Here is a 22,635-nt window from a genome sequence, read left to right on the forward strand (position 1 = left end):
ATTTAATATCGCCGGCGTCGCGGCAATTGCGCCGGGGCGGAGAATGCGACCGATCGAGGGTAGAAGTCGCACTCGAGGCTCAAGGAAACGGCCTCGTTATTTCTAGGTAAGCAGGTAAGCGTGGGACCGAATTAATTAAAAACGGAGAGGAAGAAAAATAGAAGCAGAAAGCGGAACACCCTCGAGCCCGCAAGCGAGGGGAGTTGCTTAATTGTATCCCTGACTGCGGATCGGATTTCGCGGCGTTCGTCTCCAACTCGCGGGAAACAAGGACCGTCTAGATTCGTCTTTGCCCGGGGATGATATAATCACGGGGCTTTCAGACGTATTAATTCGTTGGTACGCCGCCGCCGCCGCCTGTCTCGCGGGTCACGTTAGAAAAGAGCGCATCGGTTAAATTAATTCCTCCTGCGGCACCATTCACCCTGCGCGCCTGTCTCTGACGTTCAATTAAATCACGTCTCCGCGATGCGATTATTGTCGTCCTCCGCGCGAATCACTCGGCTATTCCTCGCGAAATTAACGGCAAGACACGGCGGCGCTTTCAATGCGCCTCCGCCAATGGCTTCCTCTGGCTTTTGTTCCACGTTCCACGGTGGAACGGATGCTCCGTTGAGGTTTTGTTCCTCGGGAGGGTATTTCGGTCTGTCGATGGGGTACAGTGTTTCGGGTAATGTTTGGTCATGCGGAGGATATGACTGAATGAATGGAGAATAATGGGGATGAATTGGCAACGTTTCAGTGGTTACTCTGGCGGCGAGAATTCCTGCTTGGGGACGATTAGATCTACGGATTCCGGATAAAGCGGGTGCAATTACAATTCTGCTGTAATGTAATCGCCTCTGAAATTATTCATGCTTGCAAATATTTCTCCCTTTCTCCGTTGGCTCTTGCTTGCGAAGGCTATGCCACCTAGAGCAGTGTAGCTTCTTGCGTTAAGTTACTAGAGTTTTACTCTTTTTTATAAAAATAATAATTGCTTGGCAAGCAAGGATATTAAAATAGAAAGTGTATTTATCAGTCTGCGCACGGTTATATATCAGTTCTCTATTTAATAAATAATTAATGTTAATTTGAAGTACGATAATTGAGTTTACTGTAACGAAAATAATGTGTCAACTAGACTTTAATGCCCCCAGACATTTTTCACCGAAGCTTAGAATCTGTGAGAAAGTCAGCCTTGCCACATATTCCGTGTAATCTTCAGAACGTTGTAATAAACTTCCTTGTGTACCCTCTCACGTTTTCGAGCGGGTTAGTACCGCGCACCGGAAGATGCACGTACTCGGTAACCGAAAATAGCCGCCGACGCGACCACCGCCGCGCGAGCTCCGCGGAGGCGCGGTGTTTATCCTCTTCGCCATAACCGAGGCGTCGAGTGAAGTCGTCGATGGTGTTTCCTGAGAAAACAGCGAGATGGAACCGATCACCGCGGTAGAACAGTGGCCGACCACGATTCAGCGGGTATAGTACCTAGGAGAGGTATAGAGATCGTAAAAGCAGCGGGAGTCTGAAAGTTTAGAGCCTCGAAATTTCGGAAGAAAAGGTTTGAAATTCTTTGGAGAGGTAAGGTTTCCGGGGCACTTGTTCTAAAACCTCAAAGTTGTAGACTTAGAGACCTCGCTATATCCTCTGTAGGTAGGTACCATTCCAGGGCAACTGATCACGCAAACGTGGCCAACGGCGCCGCGGAGTTCGATCAGGAGGAGCCCCCATGAATCGTTCCGCGACGGAACGGCCGGCGCGGCGGCTTGTCCAACTAGGCCGTGTCGATAACCGACTCCTGTTACCATTGCACGGAACGTGAAAGGGTTCACGCCGCTCGACGCCGTGGGATCGATCGCGCGAAAGTGAAGCCAGCGACTTTTGCAAGATCGTAGCAAGTGAATGGAGCCAGGGGGTGGAAACTTCGAGGGGATTGAACGCGGCAGGAGAGGCTTAGGGGATGGAGCGTGTGCTGAAGAATCATCGAGCAAGTTTGTCGCGACACGGCAACCACTTGATTCATTTGAGGAACGCTTTCAGCGGGGGTTCGGCTTAGGGGGAAGTGTTTTCCGAGGGTTACGTGTATCGAGACGACCGGAAGGGTGAGCAATTCCGGGCGGAAGTTTGGGGAAGATTGGTGGAGCGAGAGGCGACGGCCGAGGACGCGATGTGTTGGGAAGGGATGAAATGTTGAGGAAGTTTGTTAACGAATTGTATAATAGCTCGAAAGGGGGAGGAGATTCCTGAATGGACGGGATCTTTGAAGAATTCCCTTCCGAATGAAGAATAGCCTGGAATCGTATAAGGAAAGTATGAATTGGGAGAGTTCATTGGGAAATGCAAATGCCTCGGCGTAGTCTACAGAGAGTAGTAATCTTTTGCAACAGATTCGGGGGCCACGTGTTGTGTAAAATTCTCATAAAACGTCCTCATTGAATAGCGATTGAAAGTGGCCTCATAAGGAAAAAGTCGTGTATAAGGTATGATTCCCCGCGTTGGCCTCTGAAAAGTTTCCTTTTCAGCGAATGGGTATACGCGGCCAAGTGAAAGCTGTTACAAATACCTTAAGAAATCTTAAAGATAACTCTTGTGCATTCAAAACTCCTCTCTGACCGAAAAATTCATACCAAAAGCTAAGCGCATTCTCCTATCAGAGATTCATCAACATTCGAACCATACTGTAAACAGTACAGTTTCCGATTCTAGGATCAGAACAAAGCACCACAAAATTCCTATGAAAAAATATCAAGAACCGAACGACGAATAATTCATCCTCAAAACATGCAGAATTTTCGACAACAGTCTCCCTCCCAGTAAAAACCCAAGGGTCCATCCTCTGCGGCGTGCTGCAGTGTTCGTATGAAACACGGAACCCCTGACTTTGCTTAGAAACGTGCGTTTTGTAGCGAGGGTGTCCTTCTCGGTGTGCAGGGGTCGGGATTACAAAGGGAAGACGAGTAGGCATTGTTGCCAGCAAAGGAAGTATTACGTATAAAGAGGCCTGCGAGAACGCGCGCCGTCTACCGTGCATGCCACTTAAGAGAAGGAGAAAGAGAGTGGGCCTTAATTAATGCGGTAAACATCTTAATCAACTACTAAGAATACCTCTGCCGTGAGAGCGCCCTTCAGCGGCTTGGTTTGCGGACCTCCGTTCTCCAGTAATAGGCTCTTCGTGCTACCACCCTTGACCCTGACGCTGCTCCACCTCTGTCGCGGCGCATCGGTCACCTTTTCGCTCCTCTCCCCCTCCTTCAGCGATCCGCCCTTAACACGTAGCGCGCCGAGCACCGCAGGCGTCACCGGTACGTCCAGCTGCCCCAAGAGATGCTCCGACATCGCTCGAGGGGACTTTATGCAGGTCATCGTCGTCGGGGCGAGCGTGTTTGCCGAGGACACAGACTTCACCAGGAGATCCTTGCCCTCCTTCGTCCAGGACGTGATCTTCCTGCCCAGCGACAGAGCGGCTGGCGCTGGCGCGAGCGCGGACGACGGGTCCGTCCCAAGCTCGTCGATCGCTGCTATATCCTCGATCGGCGATCTGACTGTCGACGAGCTGGACGAGGTGCTCTCCCTGAGGCCCAGCAAACGATCCCCGGCTACGAACTGCTCCCTGGACGACGTGGCAGCCCCTATGATCCTCTTCCTCGCGCCGAACCTCGTCAATTTATTCCTGTACGCGGCGAACGGCGCCCTGACACCTTCCAGCAGCGCGTCCCTCTCCTCCGACGATAGCTCGCTCTCCTCCTGGAAGTCCGACGAAGTGCTCTCGAAGATACGGCTGGCGAAGCGACTGCCAGAGGTTCCAGCCTCTTTCGCGGAGAGGTCCAGAGGGACGTTCCTGACGAAGGGAGGAGATAGCGCCCGGAGGTCGCGATCGTACGATGACGAGCTGGTCGACGTCGTTCCAGCCCCCGCGAAAACCCTCGCGGTACCGTTGGTGGACGCTGACTTGGGCAGCAAGCCCCACTTCCGGCCCGGGTGCCTCGCGGCCAGTGGAGAGCACCACTCAGACGAATTTCTACCCTCGCCGACGACGCTCGATCCCCCTCTCACGGATCGAGCACCCTCGTCCGAGACGCTAGACTCCGCGACACTCGAGTCCCGCTGCTGTTTGGCTGACGTAGACTTTGGCGGGATCTGCTTCCTCCTTATCACCACCGGGGGCGGCAGACGATTGGTCGGCCGGCCAGCCGTCTCCAATTGACCTTTCACCGATCTCAGTGCTATCTGTTCTTCCCTCGAGGACAATCCCGGAGGCTGGGACTTGGACAGTTTTTCCTTGAACAGCTGAATTTTGGCGGAGTGCTTCGCTGACCTATTTCACACTCAACGACACCCTCCTCTTCGTTCCCCGACGATCGCCGGATCGCTGGCCTTTTCGCTGTTGCGCGAGGGCAGAGAGTGCTTTCCTTATCGCGCGGTCGTTCCTTGGCTCGTGCACCGAATTATAAAAATCGCGTAACCTAGTATTACTTGCTAATACTTCGAATCGCTTTGAAAGACAGTTGGGTAACGCGGTTCTGCCGCTGCGAATCTGGCGCTCGCTGGCTGCTCTGTATATTATGTATTCTTCTCGTATGTAGTCGATGTAGTACGCTATTACATGGTGCGTTCAGACGGGACAGCGCGTTCGGACACGTGGACGAGCCGTCGCGTCGGTTTGTGCTTGGTTAGTGCGTTTCGATTAGAAATGTACGCGCTCGTTACTTCTAGCAAACAGCACTCACGACGATCGTCCTGTTAGCCTAATGGGCGAAGCCGCGTACAAAATCGCGTCCGCTCGTGCCCTGGTTTCGCTGATCGCTGGACAGGTGGACGCGTCGTTCGTTTCTTCTGTTAAAACATCGGTATAAAATGTAAAAGGGTCGTTGACTTAAACTTAACTCTCGCACAATCGCCCTCTGCTGCGTCTCCGACGCGGCGGACTCGGCGGGCGGTTGGCGAATAATTAATAATTAGCAATTAGTAATACGTAATGGATGGAACACGACGACAGTCTCAGTTGGGAATAAAGGTGACTTTCTCAAGTGTCAGTCTCGATCGCGATCTTCATTATACTTCCGTCCGTTTCTCTCTGCTTCTCCGTTTCTCTGCTCCTCTCGCCCCACTCCTCTCGCGATCCGGCTTGTTCTCGTCTCTCACGGAAATACTGCGCAATGCGCAGGCACGATATCGCGAAAAGAAAAACGACGGGGAAAACAAAGGGGGGTCCGCTGACTTCGTCCCTTGCCTCGTTCCCTTCTTCCTCTTCCTCCGTCCTCTCCTCCCCTATTTTCGGCCGCCGGTACGAGAGCGCGTGAGACGCCGACGAGGGTCGCTCGATCGACCGATTCAACGATCCTTGACGAACACCAGGTACTGGACGCTTCACACTGTCCTCCTGTGCTCTGTTCGTAGACGCGACACGCGATACACGGACCCGCAGCGGGCGAAGCCACCGATGGATTTGGCACAGGCTAATACTGACGAGTCCTCCACTGCTACGCGCGGTCCCATTGTCACGAGGCGCGATCTGCCAGCGTCCGTCCGGCCACGCTACACCGTCTTCTGACCCGTCTCTATCCGCGTTCCAACAGCGGCCCCTGCTTCCTCGCGATCGGAGCACGCTAACGAACATCCACGGAACCAACGCGATCGATCTACCCCTCGTAGAACAAAACTCACCAGTTACTCTCTTCGACTCCCCACAGAGTGGGCTCTCGACTCCTTCTGCCCTTCATCCGTTCTCCAGAGACTGGGTTAGTCGCCTGATCGCAACACTCCAGTAGAAGAAGCACTGCACCGATGGACCGCCACGGAGTCGTCACGTTCAACGTGCCCGCCACGAACTCGTGCCACTCGCATCTTCCATCTTCCAGTGCTCCCAGCTCTCCCAGTTCCTCCACCTCCTTCGAAGATCACAGAGATCACAGCCAAAGCTCCGCCGGTGCTTAATCTCCACTCTGTCCGCTATCTGACTGGACGGAGGACGCGGGAACGTCGAACGAGTCCATGTCGCGCCGATAAACAACGACCACAGCGAACGTACAGGTGGGTCAGGCCCACAGCGACGAATACAGTGGGTGAAGCCCGTTCGGCGCACCGTGCCTCGATGGGCTCAACGAACGCGGCGATGATGCTGGGCGCAGCTGTATCTCATGTCGATGCCTCCATTGACAGGCGGATGAATAGGCGGCCGGAGGGAACCGGGTTAAGGGAGGGCCGAGGACGCGGTACAGCGGACACGTCCGCGGCTCCAGGTCGTCTGGACTTGTCCCGCGGCCGACATTCCTTCCTAGCTTCCTGTCCACGCGTAGTCCGGATGGTTCGATCGAAGCACCCACGAGCACACACCACAGTGCGTTCCCCCTGTCTTCTGCCAGGCGGTCTCTCGCCAGCCGACACTGTCTGTCTCTGTCGCCCCTTCAGCGTCGTTTTCTGATGCGCGCTGTGCCGCCACCGACGCCGTGCCACCGACGACCACCCACCTGTGCTCACGCTTATTGATTCGCGCCGGTGCCGCGAGCGCACCGACGCGTAACGCGCCTGTGCGCCCCGACGGAGATTCTGCGCGTGCAGCCCGACTCCCGCTCGCCTCCGCGACGTGCGCTACGTGCAGTCGCGCACGCCTCGCGATCTACCCCCCTTTCCTATCGCGTGCCCCCTTACGCTGGGGGGTTAGGCCACTTCGCCGCGACTTTCGGCAACGGTCTGGCCTAGATTTCGCACCTAGGTGGGTAGCTGCTTGAAAGATCTCTCAGATCATGGCCGAGAGGGTAAACGGTGTCGGTCGGGTTTCCATCGTTTCTCCGTTCAATTTTTCATCTTATCGGAGACTTTGCATCGCGAACAGGGCTTGGCACTCGATTCGGGATTCCGCAGTCGTCAACATTTGCTGGATTCGTCTCTTCGATGGGCTCCTCTTTGCGCCTCTTTTCGGGGATGATTTTCTGTTGCTTGGAAACTGTCTCCGGGGTAGTTTTTGGCCTAGATCTTTTGTGGAGCCTTGAGAGCGTTGTACGACGAGGGTTTTAAAATTTCGCGTCATTGTTCGGCGCTGTATCGTGGCCTTTATTGCCCGAGGTTTCTCGCGTGGGTACCTGTGTATCGGTTTTGGATATCGGGTCCTGGGATTGTTGGCTTGCCGAAAGTATTTTAATAGAGAATTGATTACGGAGATTGATAGGGGGCCCCCGAGCTGACAGGCTGAATTCTGAGTTCCCTTTGTTGCCACTTGTTCGACCTGAATTTTTCATTAAAGTGAAGGAGACTGAAGCATCTATTGTACGGCGATCGATCCCTTTAATCGTCTGGATGCGCCGCGCAATAGCTCCGTCCATTTCCCTTTCTTTCATCCCCCTTTCGCTTCCGCCCCCGCGTTTCTCTCGTTCCGCCGTTTGACAAACGACCCGCTCTGGACACTCGAGCCAGCTTTACATCGCGTCAACTTATTTCCTCTGGCTCTTTGTCCCGCTATTCGCGGCGAACCTTTTCACGGGACGGGAATAAATGTGATTAGCCGGCTGCTGCGAATCGCTCTTCATTCCTCTCGCCATTTGTCGGCTGCTGGGGATGTTTGCTCCCATTTCTGGCTCCGTTTCCATCCATACTGCGGCATGTTTTCCTAGATAGCTCGAACGAAAATGCAAATGTACAACACCTGGTCCCCCAATTCAACAGCGATCACTTCTATTCGCGAAAATCTTATCTCGCTGGAGTTTCAGTAAGATTTCTACCACTCTAATAAGTTTTACGAGCTCCTCCTCCACGCAACAAGCTTGTAAATGGTTCCAGAAAACGCGGAGCTTTGTAAATATTAGCCTGCGAAAAGCTGACGGGAATGCGAACTTCGTTCCCCGCTCAAATTTTCGACTAAAGCTGCAACGTTTGCACTTTTCATGAAACGGAAGCCCCACATTTCTTGCGCTGGAATTTTCTCCATGCACGGTGATCTTATTATACCTCGTACCTTCTGCCCCCTCCAGAATCTCGTGTTATCGACGTCCCTCGGCGACACTTCATTCCCCCGTATTCCTCCCAATGCACGAGGAAATTGCTCCGAGATGCTCGTATCACAGGCATCATCGCCTTTAAATCTCCGTTTTCCCTCGTGCTCCGTCCCGTCGTGTCCGTTCCCCGGTTCCATCCGGAGTGCGCGAGCTTCGCGATCAATTAGACACGGGCGTCCAGCCGCTCTTATCCCTCGTCTTCCACCACGATCGCCGTTTTCATTCCTCGCCGTGATAATATAATCGCGAACGGTGACCCAATTCTCTAGATCTTCGGTCCGTTAACCCGATGAAAGTGCACGGCGACGGTGGTAACGCAATCATCCCCGCAGAAACTTCGCTGACCAGATTCTATTTGATTCCCCGTTTCGGTTGGTTAGCCGGCTTCGATTCGATTCGTGTGCAACGACGCTTGGGAAATTGACGCTTGTCGTTGAAATATCGCGGGGAGAAAGGATGCCTCGGGGACATTTCAGGCTCCATGTGGATAGGGGAGCTCGAGCAGATTCCAGGATTATTTTCCGAGGAGTTATTCGAGCACAGATTCTCCGTTTCTTCTTCGCTTCAACTGCCCCTTGAATAATGAGCCGCATTACGTAATTACAGTGTCCGTGGTTAGGATATTCTGAAATTGCTGCTCCGAGGATTCGAGCTACTGGTCGACGTTTCTGGAGAATGACTCAGGAGGGTAATCAAGTTTAATAGAATCTGAAATTTAATTACTACCAATGTCTCTCTCTCTCTCTCTGTCTGTCTCTCTCTCTCTAATCCCTGTCGAGTTTTAATAAAAGACAAAAGGAGTTCTTCACAGTTCAGTCACCCACCCGAAAATTAGGCTTTTCAAGAATACGTGCATCCCTTCCCTCGGCATCTGCAACCCTACCCACGCTCCAAGCACCGTGACTACGATAAACACTGAGTAGTTATTAGTTCAGGAATCAGCATACTCGGGTTTATGTTCATACCGACCCCGAGCACTTGTGTCTTCAGCACAGAAGTTCTCGAGGCCCAACCCTCGGAGCAAATACCGACACAGCCCTCTTCCGCGAAGACAAACACAGGAAACACGAGCTAGACTGTCGACAGGCTTCCTCGTTGCCACGAGTAATACCTAAGCGAGCAGAGGTCTTTCGACGATTTTTCGCGCGAGAACACCGACCCGAGTCGAACAACAGCCTGAATCTCTTAAATTAAGTCGCGGCTACGCTACTTCCTTTACCCATGCCCTCGTCGACGCCAATGAAACGCATAAATCACGCGATCTGGGTCAGCCAACCATGCTTGACCTTGCCGGAGAAACGCTAACAGATGCTAACCCAATTCGAGGTCCGGAGGCGGAGGTTATTTTTCCTCCTTTCGGTGACGAGTGTCTTTCGAGAGGTGCTGGGGACGCGGTTAAATTGCTCGGTCCACCCACATCCATAAGGACCATTGGGTTTCGACGGAGGATACCGATGGGCATTCAATTCCGTCTCCCCTGAGGATTTTCAAACTATTTCAAGCATCTCTGAAGGTTTTCAGTCGGCCCGGCTAAAAGACGATTCGAATTTCTTGGAATATTCTGCGGATGGAGAATGGCATGAAATCTTTAGTCTTCGCGATCTCGGTATCCCCGAAAATTGTTTAAAGTGTCACGAAGCTTTAAAGAATGTGGTCTTGGAGTTCTGAAAATTTTAATGATGCTCTGGTCTATGGTTGTTAGTAGATTTTCAGGGGTGGATTTCTTCGTGCTCTTTTCTTTCTGAGAGTGAGAGAGGCGAAGGTTTCGTCGCCACAGTCTTAGTGAGGAGAGATTGTCAGTACCTAACGCGTTAGCGCACGGCACTCGGCAGTGTTTCCCTTCTGCGCGGGACAAGTTGAAGCGGTTTCACGAGTCGGTGCACCGACGAAAGATCTCGAGCTCCCGCCGCCCAACGCGGCGAGAATCCACTCGGGAAGCGCAAGAAATAGAAACTTCTCGTTGCAGTACTTTCGTGTCACACCTCTGATGAATGTTCGCTGGTGAATTTGACGCGGAATTAACGAGGATTTCTCGAGACGCGCGAGAACTTGTTATGAAAACGACCGCGGAAAAAGTCGCGGCTTCGCTGCAGTGTCTAAAGCCGTCCGTGTGCATCGTGAAACGAAGGGATTAATCGTATGATTAATTTACTCTTGCTGGAGATACGTTGCTACTAACGTCTCGTATGACAGTTGTGTATTTCTTACGATTACGCAATTGACTTCTTCAACTTCTTTCATTTATATATATTTGACACGTAATACAAAACGTAATATACCCACCCCCTTCGTTCAGAAATAAATGACTTAATAACCCATTCTACATTCAAATACTCCACCAATTTCTAAACTTTAATACTCCCGAAGTTTAATAGCAATCTTGAAGATTAAAATGTAATATAATAAAGACAAGGGTGAAACCCTTCCTTCCTGAAAAAAGAAAACTTTACCCGAGTAGTCTTTGAATGGTGTTTCGAGTGGCTCACCTGCTCAGCGCGCGGTTTGCTCTTTTCATCCTGCTCCTTGGAGAGGTCCTCGACGAGGTCGTGGAGGAGCCTGATGTCCTGGGGGCTGGGGGAGTCAACCCTGCCAGCCCCCACGCTCATCGCACTATGGGGCGCCAGTTCACAAGAATCGGCAGCCTCAGCCTCGCTAAGCCTCTCGCTCTCGTCCTCCCAGCGATCTTTGTGGGACCACTCCTTGTCACTGTCGGTCAGCCTTTCGTCGTCATCGCTCATTTAGGGCATTTGGGCTGTTTTCATGTAAATCAGATTTTCTTCGTCGCTTGAGACGAGCGCTGGACAACAGCTACAGGGAACGCCAAATCCACAGCCCCGGCTAATTAACCGGGCCGTTTAGGTGCCATTTCTTCGGAATACTTTGAAAATCCCACCACTTCGGTGTATCTTTAGAAGCCGCTAGGTAGTAAGAAGCGTTGCTCTTCTGTTCTTCGTTAACCAAAGTCAAGTGGACACTATCTCTTCAGCACGATCTTCTGAAAGTCAAGGTTCTTCTCTATCTTAGCTTGACGAATCGATGAAAATTCTCTCAGAATATTTATCTCTTCAGTGAAGAAGATTTTCTGCTGCTAATTCACTGCTACTCATTCATACGGAGACAGTATCCACGAGCTTTTCCCTCGATCCTCCTGCATTCTCCTCGCGCGGACAGCAGTATTTTGAGTCATCGGCATGAAAACGAGCCTCGAGGAGCTATTTAGGTTTCGCAGGGACCGTGTGTTGCGAAATTTACGGGCTTGAATTATTGTCAAGTTGAGCAGTGATCGTAGAGGACTGAATTCGCGAGGCAGCCGGCCCGTTGGAAAGCTTCAAGGCGAAATACGATCGATAGAAAGCCACGTCGTCAGGCTAGCGATCTGCCGGACTGTTGTTCGGTAAGTTGCGAGCACTAGACTGCCTTCCATATGTCACTGAATAGTCTCTGTCACCGAACGTTACACTAGAAACTTCCTCGAGAGAATGCCCCCAACACCCAGCCTCGGTTCGCGCGTCGGGGATCGGGGCGGTCGCTCGTCCCGCTCGCGTCGAGGGAATTCGAACGCTATTCGACCTTGTGCTGCACGCACGCACTGAGAAACGGACCGTCGAACGATCGAACCACCCTTAGAATCACGTTCCAGTCGAATCTCCCGCGAAGGAGGAGAGTTCAGTTCGAATTTCCTACGGCGATGGAATTTGGAGTCGAATTTCCCGCGAAGGGGTTTCGGATCGAATTCCCAGCGAAGGGGGAGGTACGAGTTGAAATTTCTTATGGCGACGGAATTTCGAATCGAATTTCTCCGCGTGGGAAGAGTCCCGAGACGAATCCTCCCGCGACGGAGGAGTTCTGAGATCAAATTTCCCTGCGAACATAGAATTCCGACTAAGCTTTTCCACTACGGCGGAGCGTCGCGTGGTCGCACGCGTTTCGCCCTCGACTAGGGCCACCGCTGCGCCAGCCCCTTTGTTCCAGCGCTCGGGCTTGGGTTCAGTTCTCGAGGGAGTGCAATGTAACGCGCACTTACGTGGTGGCGGGTGTAAGCACCGACCGAGGCGTGTAACCAGATGGTCACGAGTGCGACGCAAGGACGCCATTCATTGATCACAGCGTGGCTACGACCTTCGTTGGTCGCCTCGTGGATACTGGCACCTAATTTCCAGCGAAGACGATAACGCGGGAACGCGACCACTCGTGAATTACTCACGAGGTATCCACTGATCGATCGAAGTGGTCGGAGACGCGCGCGGTATCACGAGGTCTCTGCTTTCGAGGCGAGTCTATTGTGGCGAGTCGATTGACGGGGCGCTATCTTGAGAGTCTTCCTTTGAGGACCACTGTAACGCTTGCCCGACATATTTCTGCGGAATCGTCGCTGAATTACGGGGCCGAGGCAACATTTGATTTGATTGATTTAGTAGTATTTCTGTTGCGAAGAACTGATTCAATTCCGTCTTACTCATATTCGATCAGTTTGTTCAAATTCGGAATAATCGAGGAGAATTGATTGCTGGTTTGTGGTTAGGGGAGTTTAATTATTACAGAAGGGGTAGCTCGTAAATTATTCAGGATGCGAACACGTGTCTATCGTGGATTGACGAAGAACTGGTACCTAATAGGAAATCGATCGAGTCAGTCTATGTTTGATACATCGACTAGATAATTCGATGCTCAGAGATTAGATATTTAGATAGGGCATCAAGCAGCTAATCTTGGATCTCACTGATAGTAAATTTAAGAAAGATAGGGGTTTAAATAACTGAGGAAATTCAACGAGCCTCGAGCAAGTGCTCGGAACAAGTTTGTTGAATTTAGTAAAAGAATCGACGTTGGTGTCGATAGGGGGTCAATTCCCGCGAACACAAACACGAGAAATAAATGTTTCAAGTGGCTACAGTCGACATCAACCGGGTCTCATCGCACACAGGATCCCACCGCGTAGACTACCGTCGATATTTTGGAAATTCGCGCCAGGCTTATGTAAATTCGTACCACTGGTAATAATTCAGCCAGCCAGCGGGCGCATGTACCTCTATCAAGGGGAATTTGCAACGACACGCGTTTAATCCTCGACACTCAAATAAACTACCATAGATAGCTCTCTCTATTGCTGCATACTTTCGCCTTCAAAAGCCACAACGCAATCATCGCGACGCAATGATGTTCACTATTACAAGAATAACACAAACCAGCAGAAAATCCGACGATTTCACAGCCCGATCCAAAAAGAGAGGCGAGTAAAAATCAACTTCAACGGAAACCGAGGATTCACTAAAACATGAAACATCCACAAAGGTACAGAGAATAGGAAGTATATACCAATACGCGTCTCTCGGTAGGAATAAATCGTCCCGAATCACTTAAAGGGAGGTAAAATAAGATAAAAAAAATATCTTCGACGCGTCGCTCAGAGAGCAGATCCAACAGCATCGATAAATCAGAGACATTGAAGCCTCCGCTTTAACCAAACAGAGAATCCATCTCCATGATCGACTTGCCAGAGTTAAACTCGTCTCGCCACTGACTCCCTCGCCGGTCCACGCTCAACTATCGACTTGTCACTATCAAATTCGACTGTGTGCCAACCGATTCAGGTGCGGTCCCTTATGTAAGCGACACCGTGTCGCTGGTTCGTCGCCGTGGGAATGCGCCGATTGCGGAGGCACGCCAGCGACAGAGATCTGGGGGCTTTTTCGTTGCTCCGCCGTCCGCACCCCCGTCGCGTCTGACTTTCGTTACCAAGGTGTCTCCCGGATTAGGGGATATTTTGGCAGGTGGCCCGCGCTTTCGGATGGAGGCCATTGATTTTGCCAGCGGAAGGAAAAGTGGACCTCTCTCCGGCATTTGGCACGATGCATCGGAGGGCTGCATTATGCGCTCGGTTCCCCGCGGAACTCCTAAGAGCCGGCAGCCTACTTAAGGTGGCTTCATTAGAGTGAAACGCGAGGTAACTTGGCATTCAGAGCGCCCATCGGTGTCCCAGATTCCCGTGTTCCGGCCGCCGTGGGCGCGGCCATTTTAAATCCGGTCAGGCCGGATATAAACCGCTGTTTCGACACGGGCCACCCGCCCGGAGCTGGGTATCGTCGACCGATGGGGTCGGGGGGAGAGATTCTATCGCGAGGATTAGATGCTCACGAGATTGAATCTCGAATTGATGATTAGCAAAGGGGGATAAGAGGAACGTGCTTTGGGCTGACTTATTTCGGTGCTGTACTACTTGGGCGCGACGAATTTTCAAGTTAAATTGGAATGGATGCTTGGGAAAGTTTGAAATCGCGACGATAGAAGCTTGCGTTGTATTTGTACTAGAATTTAAGGGACCAGTGGAGAAATTCTGTGAGAGTGGAGTGTCCATGAAGAAACTACGCGGAGGGAAGAGAAATCTTTTGGAGCGGAGCTATTGAAATATATCAAAGGTACATTATTGGTTCCTAATGTCAGCCATAGAGCGTAATCTGCCTCGTAGTTCACCCTAGTCCAATATTCTTCCCGTTGTTCTGTGAGAAGGAAATTACTGCCACTGTATGGGGTTCGATTCCGCGTGGCCACGCTTTCGTAACGCGCGACGCGTAAGCGAGGAGCGCGTGGGGGGTGACCGTGACAGCACGCAAGCCCCCGACTCCTTCAAATTTCTTGCACTTAACCCTCTACGAGTCACTCGAACCAACCCCCGAAAGCAACAAGAACAAACAACCGCGTTTGACCACGTCGATTCACCAATCCCCCCGAATCCTGCGCGCTTCTTCGATCGATCCCTCTCTTGGTTCAGTATCTTCTAGGAGCACGTGGCGTTCGAAGAGGGTGCCCTCGAGCTACCCCTATTCACGAGGCGACTTTCCAGGCAAGTCCACGCGAGTGCACAGCCGCGACACGATCACCGCCACACGTTCACCGCTTTCGTGTTTGCTGGCTGGTTTCCTTCGTCGAGGCTCATCGTCTCCCTCGGGGGATGAATCGATCGAGGATCTCGCACTCGCGACCTATCTCAATCCCAGCGACCTGATCCCAGTCGAAACGGACCGGCGATTCTACATCCTCCGTTACCTCCAGAGATAACGATCACGGGCACCAGCAACGATTTTTATCGATCAACGATCGACGATCCTCCGCGCTTCCCCGTGCGTGCACGCGCTTCCTGTTTCCCTCGACCCTGCCCCGATGCGACCAAGGGACAGCAGAGGGTTCATTCGACGGATCGAGTGCCTCGCGCCTCCCCTACGCTACACCGGGATAAACTCCGCGATCCCGTTTCACCCCCTTATTCACCGTTTACATGTGCTCTGCGTGCTCCTTTAAGCACGACGTGGACGGAGTGGCGACGATGCAACCTGCCGGGCAGGACGGGGGATACTGCGACACTGACGGCAGCGCCTTCTGTCGGCGTGCCTTTGCCACCCCCTCTGCAACCGCCGACACCCTCCAACCGCTACCCACTCTTTGTGGACGATTGGTCTCGTTTCCTTTCCTCTCTCTCTCGCTCTCTCTCTCTCCCTCTCTCTCTCTCTCTCTCTCTCTTCGCTACCGTCTCTCCGACTCTCTCTACGCCGGCTCGCGTGTCTCTCCCCCCGCGCACTCGGAGGTGGTCGCCTGTTTTTCCTCTATTTAGGGTGACGGAATTATCTGTCCTCTCGCCCCGACACTTTTGTTACACGCGCCATGACGCTCCTCTTTGAAACCCAATGGTTTGATCCTCCATTTTTTCCACCCTCTTGATAGGGACTTTTATCTCTGTGTGCTCTGACGGGGGTGGTGCTCTTCCTTTGTACGTAGATTGCTAGTTTTCCTCTTTGCCGGGAGATTGCCTCGTCGTTTTTAAAGTTCCTGCTTTTCTTAGGCTGGATTTGGGATGATGCTTCCAGATTCTGTGCTTTGTCTGCTCCTTTCGGCTTCTTTTGTTCGCGGTTTTTGAGACGCTATTTGCGATGCGTGGTGGGTGGGGAGTATTCTGCGCTGTGTTTCGTTTTATGATAGAGTTTCCCGCGGCCTGCTCGTTCCAGAGCACCCAATATTTTCCACTTCGATTTTCTCCCTTCCTTGAGTTTCCTTCGCTCACCCCTCCGTGCACATTTGGGCGCATCCCTGGGGATAACGCGATCCCCGAGCTCGTCCAAGCTTGCGCGAAATTACGAATTCGCGGGATCGGGAGTCGAGGGAATCTTTAGATAATCCGGAAGAATACGCCGGCAGCTCCTGCTGCAGTATTTTATACAGATTAGTGTCGGAAGTTTCGCCGAACACCGTGAAGGATGAAGCCTTCCGCAAACTTCGCCACTTTATATTGATCTTCCTGCACATGAAAACGAGCCGTGGACCGAGCAAAGAAGCTTACACGTGCCTGCAAGCTCGGAAGAAGATTATCTCTCCAATCTATTCAGACGTAATCGTTCTAACACACTGCTGTGCGAAGTAGAACAACGCGAATTTTAGTCGACACGCGCTTCCTGTTCGCGATAGATATAAACAAAAATTCGAGCGACAATACTGCTATTACTCCTTTGCTCGCGAAACGTATTACGCTCTCTACGTCCTTTCTTTTTAAAATCGCTTTATCGCGCGGTCTTGACATACCTGCGCTCGTTCCCCGAAGGGAAACCGATTATTTCCGCGGAAAATGGAATGCTCCTGAGGTTATTAAGGGATTCCCATGATCAGATCCCTGTTGTTGGCAGCAACAATAGGTGCGCCTTTAATTCACCGTACCTAATAGTTTCCGCGATGTCGCCGCAACATTGTTTGAGCCACGGCTGGAAAAACAGGCGCAGTATCGGTTATCGATATCGTTGGTCTCGTGCTCCCACCGACGTAAAGATAGCTTCAACGGCGGCGATCAGCCTCGTCGATTGCGAACCGGGGCGACGAACAGCCTCTTGTCGAGCTAAATGCAATTCGCAGTTAGTAGTTCGTCTCTGCGGCGAGGGAAACGACAGGATGAACGGCCTCCGCCCAAAATAAAACCACCCTAGACGACGCATCGGCAATTCCAATGGCACATTGTTCCGAGAATATCTTACTTCGGGGCTTAACAATTGCGAGGGAACAATACGTCTGACGTGTCGTTCGGATAATTTCGTGTTAAACGGAGCTTAGAGAGAGTTTTCGTTCTTTAAAAGTGGATAATGTATGTAATTATTTAGAATGGAATATTTGTTGGTTCTGAGGTTAATTGGAAGGCACATGAACGGTGTACTTTGAGGGATGAGGAGGGAAGTTGCGTTGATTTTTGTGTCGATAGTCCAGAGGATGGTTTATGGAAATAAGATTTCACGGTACGCATGCTTGATATGCGTAGAGAGAGTTTAAAGAAGCCGCCGAGGAACGTGATCGCATGTATAAGAATTTAACGGCGATATTTTAACGAACTTCGAAATTACCAAGAATCTTCCACGACATCGCCGGTTAATTAGCAATAAATTTTTCCGCCAGCGCCGCTTCGCTTCGCCGTTATTCGCATAAACCGGCACAAGTTCCGTAACTGCGGCCATACGTATCGATTATAAAGAACTGTCTGCTTGTTCCCTATGCACTGGCTTTCGAAGACTCGGTCAGACGGAAAGTAGGAAAGTGTAACGGCAGTCGTTTGAATAATTCTTTGTGTAACCACAGTAAACATTTCATACATTGCATTTAACTTTATGCTAGTTTCTCGATTAAAAGTTCCTCCCAAAACTTCGGACTTAATTCATCCACTAGTAAGATTCCCACTACGAACAAAATATTTCTGTAAAAAATATACAACTTCAATGGCATATAAAAATAGTCCACTATTTTCTTCGCTTCTGCCCGGAAAATTAATAGACACGCAGGCGACGCGTGTGTAAGGAAAATCTTTCATCACTCCAGCCTGAAAAGCTCGCGACATGCTACTCTCCAGGCATCGGAGCTATTTCAAACAAGGAAATTGTTTAGAGACTGGCGCCCCTAAAGCGAGATCGGTCAAGTGGCTTCTTCATTCTCCACCAAGGAGGAAAGCAATGACGAGAGCGAGCGGAGTACATGTCGACACTTGATCGCCGACGAGAACTCTGTGGAAATCTTTGTCCCGCGGACGCGGCAGAATCAACGGCTCTCTGTCTGCCATCCTCATCAGCCGAGAGTTATAAATTATCCGACCACGTCGAGCAGCTTTGGGTGGCTGCCATGAAACACACCCTATCGATCTCGTATGTATATTTGCGCAGTCATCGCGCCTGTAATTATTCAATAGAGACTTTTAATTGGGTGCACGTGTGCCAGAGGTGATTGGGGAATCATCGAGACGCTTTCCTACGCTTTTACTGCTCCATTTGCTGTGGCAGAAGATCGTTAATGTATTTCGAAGGTGTTTCCTTGGGTATGGTTTGTGGCTACGAAGGTGGTTTTACGAAGTTATTTTTGTTAGATTTAGGCAGATGACTGGCAAGATAATGTGGGATTGAAAAGTCGTGAAAATTCGTTAGGCAATGTTGCAAGGTGGACGTGTAAGTGTGGCGTGGAATCGGCGTCAATTCGTGCAAGTCCCACGCTGCGGGGGATTCCCGCCCCCAAGACTGCGGCGCAGACTGATTGGCGCCAGTCAGGGCCGTGTTACCGTAGGGGGTCACAATGAGCGTCGTGAGTTCAATACGCGACTATTAACTTTGCTGAAAATTGGTACATAGAAGCTGAACGAAGTGTGGGACAGAGTGGTTGCAATGCACCTTTTCGAAGCAACTAAAAATGTAAAATTCTCTATCCACTAAATGTTTTCTGGTCTGAATGAATATCAGTAGAACAATGCGGAATGTGTCAGACTATAGTTCTCTTCTAACATAAGCTGATTTGCATATGAAGTAACTTAAAATTTAATCGAATATAATTAAAGTTTTATGTGGCAGCCAGCAGTTATTCCAGCCTGTGACATCAGTGGAATAACACCGTGTATGTCAGACATGTCTAAAAATATTTACCAAAGCATACCCCCTCCCTAGGAATCACCTATTTCTCTTCAAATATGACTCTTTATCAATAAAAAAAAATCTTGTCCAAGCAAACCCACTATTATTCTGTTACTGTGCAACGATGACGGAGATTCTATAGTATCAGTGATACGGCAGAGTGAATGTCAGGCGCCGAAACTGGACTCGTATTAAAATGCGCCTGCCATCGTAACTATGGAATTTCCTCCTGGGAGGAATTGGGTCGCTGATACTATGAGATGAAAGATAAACCGACAGCGCAGTATTTTACCCTGTTCAGTGGAATAAGATGACGTATGCCAGACAACTATGTCATCGCCTGGGGAGTACGTGGCGTGTGACGATCAAACGAGTCGCAAGTAGAATAGGACAGTGTGTTGCAGACTAGGTCTATAAACCACGGAACGAGAGTAACCCTTGCATGTAATCTACAACTATTACTGTACTTTCAAAGAACCTTTCAAGCCCAGCAACTCCCAAAACGAGTAGATTGAGTCCTGGAGAAACGAAAAGACCTTCAATCCCCTTTTTATCCACTATACACCATGAAGTAATTTAAAATGAATTTATATATGATGTTCGAAGATGTGCAAGGATGTGCTTCGTCGTGAGTGAACGGAGAAGCACAGAAGCCTTGCTTCAAGTCGAAACTTTCCAAACAGTCAATTAACGCAACTGATGCGTCAATGAACAAAGAAATCAGAAGTCTCGAGGCCACGAAAACCGTGAAAGAAGGAAACACGACCCTGGCACTATTCGGAAAAAGAATCTCGACAACGTGACTCTCTTAGAACTTGCGATTCCTCCACCAGAGCGTCACGTTTCGTCCTTCCATGAAAGTTCCAAGGCGACACCGCGGATCGCGAGCCCACGATTTACATATTAAATTCGTGGCATCTTGTGACTCTTGTCCAAGCGACCTATAACCGCGATGCTTCTTACGCGACCTCGTAGTTCTCGAAGTTCCTATCCAGGCAACGAGTAGACCAGCAAGAAACATTATCATTTAGGGATTTCTGGACGGGGTACGACTTACCTGGGCCACCTTCTCCCCCATGTTCGACGCGTGCATGGCTCCTTGGAAGTATTTCGCGGACCCGTTGTCCTGCAAGGAGAACTGAAACAGAGAGCGTCGAGGAACGTTAGATTACCACGAAATTGGAGGTCATGCTGCGTTTTATGTAACATATTCGATGGACGATCGATAACTTACCTTGTGTTTCATGGAGTCCGGTCCCATCTGGCTGAGGGACGGCGACTTCCGATCCTTGGACGTCCGCCATTTCTGCAAGTCGCTTTCGGACGCGACGCCAGGAAAGATTTTCGAATGTTTAGTCGCTGGAAACACAAAGGCTCGGGTTAAACGTCGCCAGTTCCTTCGTTCACGGTCAGCGATATTTGTGAACCTAATTTAGGTCGTTACAAGACTATACGTGTGAAATACAGGCTCGATTAGTATTAAAGCTATCCAACGTGTCTGTCAAAAGGTCGCCAACGGCGACGAGTAAACCTGGCGCACTAACGTAACTCGCGCGTAGAATTCTACATATCGAACAATCGAACATCGGTGCGTTACACTTGGATCGTCAAAAAATCTAGCGCCGTCCTGGGCGCCACAAAAGTGAAAAAAATTCGATTCGAATCGATCGCTGTTGCTCTTTCTGACGAGCGGCGTGTTCGAACGTACGATGTTCCGTTTCTCCATACCTTTGCCAGTAAATGCGAGGACCAATTGCAACCACGCGCACTAATTCTAAATGAAAATTACCAATTGCGATGATGAAACAGATGGCCGCGGGTCGATGGTGTTTTACAAGAGAAAATGTTCGTTACTGTGTTCGTGTCAGAAATGGGCAACATTTTAATTTAAATAAAATTTCGAATAACGAACAAAAGTAAAAAAATATTGGAATAAAAAAATCAACCTTATTCGGCATACAATCTAAAGTTAACGTGTCTTCTATTTGATCTGTTATTTAACTAATTCTTTATTTAATTACTGCCCAACTCTGGTTCGTGTGTATTACGTGTGTGAAGCTAGGAGGATGGTCAACGTAGAGCCTACGGACATGGTGTTAATAAACTCAACCAACGTGAAACAACCGAGCCTATATCTCGATCTAGAAGCGGTTAAACAGTGTGTTAGTTAACGAGTTAGTCAAATTCGCACTAGGAAGCTGCGCATACCTGTGAAGAGAAAGATCGTTTAAATGTTTGTAAAGACCGTGTAGATTAATTCGTAAAGATGGCAGATGCAGGCAACTGCTACGCTGGAGGTAGTATATTTATTTATAACATTTATATATGTCTTTATATATAATATATAAAGGCTGGAAAGTATATGAGGGTGGGGATCGTTTCGTTCATGATTTGTACAATGATATCGTCAGTGTTTGTCGATTCTGTCTTCCTAAACCGATTGCAGGGAGAGGGAGAGAGAGAGAAAGAGAGAGAGAGAGAGAGAGAGAGAGAAAGAAAGAGCGAGAGAGAAGGAGAAGAAGAAGCTGTGTAGAAGTCAGCCAATTTTGCCCCTATTTTGTCGTGAAAATAAGCGAAACTAACATAATTTTCTCCCACGCGTCGGTCAGCCTTGCGTACTCGGTAAGGCCTTAACGTTAATCGAGGATCCTCGAGGTTTCTGGACCCCGTGACCCTTTCAACCACCTCCGACATCCTGCCCCACTACGGCTTACGAGCCTCCATGGTGTCGCGACGTTCCGCGGAAGAACTCGTCCAGAATCGAGGAGCTTCTTCCGGGGGGTGAGTTGGGAGCCAGGAGGGTGGAAACTAATTTCCTCGGGCGTGGGAGTACAAGATGGCTGACCGAGCGGTGCTACGGTGCTCGTCTTGGTGAACAGTACTTGGTGTGTTCCAGAGTAATCGCAGAGATGAGACGCAAGAGTGGAGGGACAAAGTGTGGTATGAAGAAACATTATTGTTTAGGCTGACTGGGAGGGTAGTGGCAGTATAAAAAACAGGCCTATAAAAGCTCAATCGGACAACGGTACGTTATCTCTGGTAAGCTCATGACCAAAAAAAGTAAGCCTGCAAGCGCTTGGTAAGTTGTAAAAGGGGTGCAAACTCGCCGGCGCTCGGTCGGTTAAAAGAAAAACCAAATGGGGGAGCGGCCTTTGCCGCCCCCATCCTGTTTTACCTTCGGTGAGATTATCGACTGTCGCTGGCCGTCGCTCGAGGGTGACGTGTTCGCTCCCTCGGCCCGCTACTAAAATACGTTTCTGTGGTTTGATTTTTGGATTTACACATCCCTGTACCCGAACGGGGGGTACGGTTAAGCCTGATTTAAAAAGGGGGGCGCCGATTGGGGTGGGACGGAATGATCGACGGAACCGTCGCGCCGTGATCCGCAGGCGGGGGTGGGATCGGGAGGGTGGTTCTCGGTAAACAGGCGCCAACTCGCGTCGCTTTGCCAAGGCTCGCACGCGGTCTCTTTCGATTTACGAGCTCTCCCCGTTGACAGACAGCGAGGCGACGTTTCCACGGTCGGGTCAACCCCTTTTCTTTGGTTAACAGTGCGTTCTTTACAGAGGGGTGGTTGGAGGAAGGTGAGGCGGTTGTAATAGACGGAGCTAGATTTTGGGGGATGTTTCGAATGTTGTAAAGTTTCAAAGTCGCGGAGAGGTTTTAAGGAGGGTGCGAATGTCGAGTGAGCCAATTAACCCTTTACACAGTGATTGAAAAACAGAAGGTTGGAAATGTGGAGATTCGTG

The 22,635-nt window shown here is 50.3% G+C and overlaps 2 protein-coding genes across 15 annotated transcripts in view; both read right to left on the minus strand.

Annotated features, from left to right (window-relative positions):
* Positions 1-22,635, minus strand: part of Sei (potassium voltage-gated channel seizure) — a 114,690-nt gene that overhangs the window by 38,019 nt on the left and 54,036 nt on the right. For 12 of the 14 annotated variants that reach the window (XM_076824882.1, XM_076824888.1, XM_076824876.1 and 9 more), the window contains 3 exons: positions 22,062-22,130; positions 20,121-20,245; positions 19,944-20,024 (listed from right to left, as the gene is read on the minus strand). In XM_076824882.1, the coding sequence (XP_076680997.1) occupies positions 19,944-20,024; positions 20,121-20,245; positions 22,062-22,130 (275 nt within the window). The remainder of the gene's footprint in view (positions 1-19,943; positions 20,025-20,120; positions 20,246-22,061; positions 22,131-22,635) is intronic. The other 2 variants (XM_076824886.1, XM_076824877.1) reach the window with 1 other exon arrangement.
* On the minus strand, positions 1,684-10,711 carry LOC143375365 (uncharacterized). Its single transcript, XM_076824368.1, has 4 exons — positions 10,460-10,711; positions 5,657-5,873; positions 3,091-4,301; positions 1,684-1,783 (listed from the first exon to the last, which is right to left on the minus strand). Exons 1-4 carry the CDS (start codon positions 10,709-10,711, stop codon positions 1,760-1,762), a joined length of 1,704 nt encoding a protein of 567 aa, XP_076680483.1. The 3' UTR covers positions 1,684-1,759.

Source organism: Andrena cerasifolii, chromosome 12 (genome assembly GCF_050908995.1).
Source record: "Andrena cerasifolii isolate SP2316 chromosome 12, iyAndCera1_principal, whole genome shotgun sequence".
In the NCBI taxonomy this organism is placed as follows: Eukaryota; Metazoa; Arthropoda; class Insecta; order Hymenoptera; family Andrenidae; genus Andrena; species Andrena cerasifolii.